This window comes from Musa acuminata, chromosome BXJ3-2 (genome assembly GCF_036884655.1).
Source record: "Musa acuminata AAA Group cultivar baxijiao chromosome BXJ3-2, Cavendish_Baxijiao_AAA, whole genome shotgun sequence".
Classification (NCBI taxonomy): domain Eukaryota; kingdom Viridiplantae; phylum Streptophyta; class Magnoliopsida; order Zingiberales; family Musaceae; genus Musa; species Musa acuminata.
In genome coordinates this window covers 22350676-22358700 of record NC_088350.1, presented here as the reverse complement: position 1 = coordinate 22358700, position 8025 = coordinate 22350676, and the positions used below count along the sequence as shown (strand labels likewise).

At 36.1% G+C, this 8025-nt stretch overlaps 1 protein-coding gene across 1 annotated transcript; it reads left to right on the top strand.

Annotated features, from left to right (window-relative positions):
* The first annotated feature begins 3039 nt into the window (after positions 1–3039).
* On the top strand, positions 3040–7405 carry LOC135631091 (protein DEHYDRATION-INDUCED 19 homolog 2-like). The gene is made up of 5 exons (XM_065138494.1): positions 3040–3298; positions 3390–3541; positions 5157–5236; positions 5416–5682; positions 7000–7405. The coding sequence occupies exons 1-5, from the start codon at positions 3226–3228 to the stop codon at positions 7097–7099; spliced, it is 672 nt and encodes a 223-aa protein (XP_064994566.1). The 5' UTR covers positions 3040–3225; the 3' UTR covers positions 7100–7405.
* The last annotated feature ends 620 nt before the right edge of the window (positions 7406–8025 follow it).

Genomic DNA, 8025 nt, shown 5'->3' with positions numbered 1-8025 from the left:
ATGTCGAGGTATTAAGTGCTTAGAGTTAATGTGTGAGTAATATGTTGTGGGAGTGTTGGTAACTTAAAATCGAGGTGTCAACCACTTGGTATTGATGTGTAATCGATTAATTTGTAAGGACTAATATTGAGATCTCACGTGCTTGTAGTTGACATGCCAGCAATATATTGTGGGAGTGTCATTCATCTAGCATCGAGGTGTGGGCCACATGACACTAAGGTGTTGGCCATCTTGTCATGAAGCAATGCATGCAAGGTGTTTGTCACTTATCCATAACAGTTTTTTATTCTTGTTTTATGTTGTATTTTTTGTGTTTTCAGTGTTTTCTTTAGGGCAACTTATACAAGGTAGAAAACATTACAAGTAACCCCATGTTTATTTATTGTCAATATTTTTGTTTCCTATTTTCATCATGTAAACTCAAAAATGTTTATTGTTGCGTAGCACTCTGTGAAGGAAAAAATAATCTAAAATTATACAATTCTCACGTACCACGAGTTAATTTTTGGTTGACAACTTAAATGTGTGAAACGTCATCCATCTCGATAAGTTCAAACCCTCTAGGTGGCATTGGGGGAGCTTTGGGTTTATATCCAAGGGGTGATGCAACGTTTTTAGTATGCATATTTCTATTCGACGAAAATACTAGGTGAATATTAGGCCTACATCTACCATCAGAATCTCCTTTGTGTATACTCATTCAACCCAATTTCAAAACTCTTTTGAGCCTAATAAACGTTGATTGCTTTGTGTTGCTTTAGATCTTAATTAATTTACCTTTTTTCGTGTATGACAATAATAAATTATTCATATCTTCGCCTTTCTAATATTTTCTTTATTGTGCAAGTCCTTTGTAGACTACACAAGGTTAAGGTCAAGACTAACTCTTGTGGGCACATATCGTTTTGGTGTATCCTATCCAAAAACATGATAGAGTGGTATCAGAGCGAGTAAAGCAAATATTAAATTGCTATGGTAGGTTAGTGAAGCAAAACCAGCTTGTACATAATGGGCAACATCAATAACCATTCCCTAGAAATAGACAAGCATTCGCATGGAAACTAGCAAAGTCGCTCAAGTAGAACATGGCATTTGCGATGATATTCCCATAGTGCAAGAGCTCTCTCACATAAAAGAGGCAAAAGTTGAAGGACAATCTAAATGATATAGAGATACTAAAAAAAGAGTGATTGAGTTAGAGTTATGACTCAATCTTGTCAATCAAAAGTTAACAAATCTCTCTGGGGAACTTCTTGAGATGGTAGAATAAGTACAAATAGGGTTGAAATCTCAACTAAATCAGTTAGAGGTCTGAGTTGAAAGGTTAATGGATGATACGAGAGAGTCCGTGCAATCCTTCCAAGGGTAAGAAAGGGACTTAGACATCTTTAAGTGTTGGTACTTATGCAAGTTATGCATGCGAGCAAAAGAGTATCTCACGGCCAACTCTCATCAAGATTAAGGGCTCATAAACCGTAAAGTTATGTGGGTGCTCATGATGCCAAAGAGTTAGAAAATTTTTTTTTCGATTTGGAATAGTGCTTTAGAGTGACCCAATCTTAATCAAAAGATTCCAATGTGTCATTAGTGAAGATGAATCTAGTCAATAATGTAAAATTATGATAGTGCACATGGTGGGAAGAAATCTAACAAGGTCACTGTAACATTGACCCTTAGGAAGCCTTGAAAAGGAAATTGCGAACTTAGTTAATACCAAAGAATACAAAGTTTGTTGCATGGTGAAAGCTACGACAACTTTACTAGATTTATACTATTCGAGACTTTGTAAAGCAATTTTCTACATTGATGCTAAATATCTAAGACATGTTTAAGAAATATAAACTTTTCTACTTCCTCGAAAGTCTAAAACTATGGGCTAAGTAGGAGTTGCATCATCGGAATATCCATGAGCTGGCAGATGCAATTACTGAGGTAGAACAATTTACGGATTTCTCTGTAGAGATGATAGAGAAAAAGAAAAGTAAGTTAGATATGTCAAATCATTTCAAAGGTTAAGATTGTATGTTTAGGGCGTACATGTTGCATTAGTTTCGGACTTAACCTTCGTTACATCGTATCAAATTTGGGATGTCATATTTTTTTGACACATGAAATCAATTAAGTAATCAATTAGTTAACAATAATTGATGTTGGGGTGTCTAAGTGCTTGGAGTTAACACATCGACAATCGACCACTAGACATTAAAGTGTTAAACCACATAGCATCCAAGTGTTGGTCACTTAACATCGAGATATCATCTTTGTCATTTTCTTTTTAACAATTGTTATTCCTCTAAGTTTAATTTTAGTATATACATATATACCTACAAAATACATGTACTATGATTAATTTTTATTAGCTACTATAAATGAACTATTGGTTGATTATTTAGTTTACATTAATATTTATTAAAGGCTTACAAATGAACTATGATGCTATAATATTAGAGTAAGTTAAATGTTTTATAATTTCATGTCATATTGTTTCAAACATACCATGATATTAACAAATGATGTTAATATAAGGAGATATTGATCTTAACATATAGATGTATTTAAGTTATGGTAAAACTTCTAGTGATAAGTATGCTATTTATAGATTTTAACAGAATATATAATTTTTTTTTATAACAGACTGTTTTCTTATATAGGTAATATTTTCAATTGGTACCTCCTATTTTACCTTTTCCCAATCAATATTCTTAATTTAAAAATATCCAAACTATCCTTCTAAAATTTTTCTGCTCGTTACAATATTTTAACTTATTATAGTATTTTGGCTATCATAATAAAAATATTTATACAATTTAGTTAAAAATACTAGAAATAAGTTAAATAAAATAAAATATACTAGATATCATTTGATATATTAGGATTCAAATAAGTATTTATAATAATTTATAAATAGTATTATTAAAATAAAAAAATAACTTGGTGTAGTTCGGCCACCACAATAAGAACACCTGGAATAACGACCCAAAACTGTACCCTTCTCTCCTTGTTCTTTAACGTGTACTTGTCGTCTTCGTCGGCTTCTCGCTCCACTTTTTCTCTTTGCCTAACCTCCTTCCCAACTAAGCAATCGCGATTTCGGAGCACTTTCGCACTCGCTCTCTATCTTTCCCCTTCTCCTACTACTTCGGCCGGTTTCATTTGTGTCCCCATTCTCTCCCTTCATCCGACAAGGTCGCCGCTGCGGAGACTCCCGCGCTTGTCGTCGACACCATGGAGGCCGATTCCTGGAGCCGGTTGACCTCCGATTCGAACCGCCGCCAACACACCTTTCAGTCTCTCGTCGGTGAGGACCTGCCGACGTCGGCTTCTCGTGTTCCGGTAGGGATTTCTTTGGCCCTCTTGGATCTTGATTGGTTTTTTCTTGGATCTGGTAGATGAGTGTCTTGGATTCGACGACTTCGATGGAGCGTCGGAAGACGACGATTCCCGGGCGGAGTTCGCTTGCCCGTTCTGTTCCGAGGAGTTCGACATCATCGGGTTGTGCTGCCACATTGACGACGAGCATCCTGACGATTCTAAGGACGGGGTATTGCTTCTGGTCAAAATTGGATCTTTATGTGGTTTTAATGGTAGAACTTGGTTTATTGGATTGTTTGATAGCACCTTTTGCAATTATCCATGCCAAATAATTTAGGTTTTTCACTTCTGGAAAATCGCTTTCTTTGGTTAAATTAGTATTTAGCAGTCCAAAATTAGGTTTCGAAGGCCTTTGATCTCTGATGATACTGGTCTAATATAGTCTTAGTGGATTATATGATGTTGGTGGTACTTAGAAGATATTCCTCGTCTTAAGTGGTCTCTTCTCTTCTGATGTTGGGATATATGTGGCTCCTATTTTCGTATGAAGGAACAGCTCAGCCATATATGTTTTACTCTAATCTACCTCCAACGGTGTTGCAGCGTTTACCTTCTGTCACAGAAACAGTTGAAAAGTGAAAGGCTGCTAAGGGAAACCTTTTAGCTTTTTGTTGTGTATGTAGCCTGTAAATGGGAAAAACCAAAATTTGTAAACTATGGGCAATTCATTACTATATTTGGAGTCTCTGGTTTCACCTACATTTAAAGCGGTCAAAACAATTTCAAAATCTAAAAATAACCTGTAGGGTAAACTTTCGCCAATGAGATAATTAACTCTAAACCCATAGAAAGGGCTTTCGACTCAAACTAATGAAAAATCTTTGACTCTATTCCAAGTTCTGACTGGAATACCAGTTTTCTTTGGTTCCTCCTAGGCATGTAGTTGTATTTTGAAGTTTTGGGTCCACCTAGAGACTATTGACTTTAGCTCAGAAAAGTGAAATAATTATATAGCCTTCCTATGCGCACAGGTCTTGATAATTTGCTTCGTTTGCATCTCGATTTTATGTATTCCCTGTCTATGTTGGAACTTGATGTAGACAAAAATATCTTCTTCTTTAAACCTCACTGAAATTCTTTGCAGTCTATTTGGAAATTCGGTCTTTTGATAGGTTGACATTTATGTGCTTGATCTGAATTACCTCACTACTTCATGAAGATCATTGAAAATAGAATTTCATATTGATGCTGTAACCCAAGGTGCCCATCCTTGTGAGCCAATTAATTTTTAGTCATTCCTTTCATTTCAATTTGGGCCATTGAAATAATATGGTCATGTGCAAATTGGGTGACCTTTGCTATTTTTTTCTGTTAGAAAAAAGGAGTTCTTTCTAAGTTTAAATTTCTCTTTTTTGCATGAAGAATTCTGAAAAGGTTGAGAAATTACCATATGGACTCTTTCTGTTAGCTTGCACCATATGTTTTTGTAAGGGCCATATTTGCTCCATGATTATGAAAATGGTTGCATTCAATGTTTACGATGAGATTTGACACCAACATTAGTTACTTCACTAGTTACAAATGTAAGTGCTGCACGAGTTCTTTTTCATGTAAATAGCTTTAGCTACCATATAATGTATTGGTTTTCATCATTTAAGGAGAATCTAACTTTTTCTTTGAAGTTTCTGAATCTGTATTTGTGTTATTGTATGTTGATCTCCTCTCTCTATCGGTTATCCTGTTGGGGGCAAAACTATAAAATCACATGTACTTCTGTGTATTTGGCTATGTACATTATAAATAATGCTGACTGTTGCTAAATTCGGTTTTGTTTCTTTTGGCAGGTATGTCCTGTCTGTGCAGCAAGGGTTGAGATGGACATGGTCGACCACATAGCGATGCAACATGGAAGTTTCTTTAAGATATCCTTTATCTTATTTGCATAAGTTATATCGAGAACTTTAAACATGGATGCTTCTTCTTGATGTACAAGTTCGTTATATTTAAAGGCTTACTTTAGAAGATGATAATCAGCTCCCTTTGCATTAAATATTATGTTTTATGTTGAGTGACTTGGTTGGATTCCTTAATGTGTCCTTACATGCCATGGAGGAGTAGATTCCACAAAGATTCCTTAGATTTTCAGTCAAGATCTTCGTTGCTGAGAAAGGATCTTTGTGATAGCAATCTGCATGCTTTTCTGGGGGGTTCTACGTACACAGATTCTCCTTCCGATTCTGCACCTGATCCATTGCTGTTATCGTTCATTGTTAATTATCCCATGGCTGACCCATTGGAAGACGTAAGGCTGGAACCGGTGGAGAAAACAAGTATGGTTGACAAGATATCAGTTGAGAAGGTGGTTGAAAGGTACAAGACATCTTCTTTTTCTTTCTATAAATTATATATTTTTCCATGTAGTTTGTTTGATTATTCTAGTTGCGTGATCTGATATTGAAAATAGTTCAGATGTAAGTTGCAAATTTCAAGTGAACAATGGAAGTGTTATCTTAAAAGTTGCTTACATTTACTTTTAATTTGTGCTGAAAAATCATTTGTTTGTAAATAGTTGTCATCATGAATTAATTTATTAGGAATGGATGGCTTTAGTATCCTCAATTGTCTTGGCTTTTTATTTATTAAATTAAAGCATTGTTTTGTGTTACCTTCAATCTTTTAATTGTCAAAGATGACTTACTAAATGGGAACTTTGCTAGAAGCCAAGAACTGTTACTGAAGATTGATCAGGGAATTGTTCACAATTATGCAGTGAAGTAGGCAAAATATAGAACAGAGCACTGGCCAGAACTAAATGTTGAATGCCTAATTTCAAAAGTGTCAGAGTGGTGCAATCAAGTCAAGCTGACTAAAAATTGCAGACTGCTCTTCAGGTTTCATTTTGCATATTGTTTGAGGTCAGCTTATGAGAAGGTTGGCTGCTAATCTGAGCTAATCTGAAGTGGAAAAACTCATAAGGATGGATATTCTTTATGTTTCTTCCATATGAAAATGAGGGTATTAGATACATCATTTTCATTAAAGAAAATTGGGTTTGTAAGCACGAATATTTTTGTTTTAGTGGAAATTAGATAACCCCTTTCTAAGTGGAAATTGGATAGCAAAATTTTTTTTTCAGTGGATTCCTGAGCATGTTCCTATCCTTTCCCTTTTGCTTCACAGTGATCCAAAATCTAATTTGCTGCATTTCCTGTTGTAACTGAACAGGAAATCCCTTCCAGGCTTCCATATTTGACTTAGTCTGTTTTGGTACTCAGTCATACTTTCTGTAGTATCACATGAAGCTATGCTTGAAACCTTCATTTTCTAAATGGTGTGTTCACTTCAACCCCGCATGATGTGCAGATAAGTAATTGAATCAGCTGTTTGTCGTGTCTGATACATTTTCTGAAAAAGAAGAAAAGCCGTGGACACTGATGTCACTTAACCATTGGTAGATTAGTCTGATTTCATTAGTTAGACTACTTGGTAATGAGTATTTTGAATTTACATACTTCCGACTGCAACCCAATGTGCAATTAGTTGTAAAGGAAATATGCAATCTTTCTAGTTTCAACAGTGCCTGTCATGCATTTGCAAAGTTTTCAAAGTCTAACGTGCTGACTTTTTTTACTTGGCTTTTAGTCTCTCATCCTACATCCTTAACAATTTCAAGCCTTTCTCTGCCAGCGTTGAGCCATCTCTATCACACAAAGATCAGGGGAGAGCTCGGAGCAGCGAGTTTGTGCGAGAGCTTGTGCTGTCTACAATATTTGAGGGCTCCTCATGAGGGAAGTTTCCATCATTCATGGTGGCATCAGCGGCCGCTGATAGAAAACCCTGGACATCTTTGGCCAGTTGCTGCAGCATCGACGTCAGGTCCTAGTCTCTCTTGCTATGAGAAGACATGTATTGTGAGGGTTGTGCACCGTACCACTGTTGGCTCATTGAGAAGCATCATTATTTGTAACATAGAATCATGCTGTATGTACTATCTTGATTAGGTCCTCCACATCATCATACTTGGGAGAGGAGATTGTTGAGGCTTATTCAAGCATCTTCTGCTCTTGAAATAAAATAGTGGCTTGCTGTTCCATTTCTTAGGTTTTATATATTATTGTCTCGTGATATGTGTGCTCTTTGGTGCACAAGTATATGGTGATGTGCAGTTTGTGGTCTCATGTTTCATAAAAGCAAATAGAGGCATCATTGTCTACCAAATGAAAGACACTTTGACCTCCTTGAATAATCTTGACATTTGATCTTTTTGTTCCCTCAATTTTTCTGAATTATGATTTTTCTTGAACTTATATTGTTAATTATTGACACAGTTTTATTAATTAACTCTATTCAACACAAAAGTCTAGTAAAACCACTATAAAATTAGTCTCCTATTAAGTCTATCACACACAGTTTTTGTTTTCTAACCCAAAAGAAAGAGAAGAAAATAACACAATTTTCACTTGTTTTTTGTATATAGGCATCCATATATGTATCGACAGCGGGGTCCACACGCTAATCCTAGGGTTGGACCAGCTGGCCCCACCTGGAGCCGCTAAGGCACATTAACGGGTAGTCATATAAACGAGTAAGATTAAGTGTTCAAATAAACATGCGGGTCAGATCTATTTCGCAAGGGAACGGACGGAGGATCTGTTCCCGCACGAATCGGCACAAGCGGAAAGCGTATGGGAGAGTTGCTTTGCCGTGGGGTGA

Coding starts and splice junctions, on each gene's coding strand:
- LOC135631091 (XM_065138494.1), top strand. CDS start 3,226: ATGGAGGCCGATTCCTGGAGCCGGTTGACCTCCGATTCGAACCGCCGC. Junction 3,542..5,156: donor CTGACGATTCTAAGGACGGG/GTATTGCTTCTG, acceptor TTCTTTTGGCAG/GTATGTCCTGTCTGTGCAGC. Junction 5,237..5,415: donor CATGGAAGTTTCTTTAAGAT/ATCCTTTATCTT, acceptor GTGTCCTTACAT/GCCATGGAGGAGTAGATTCC.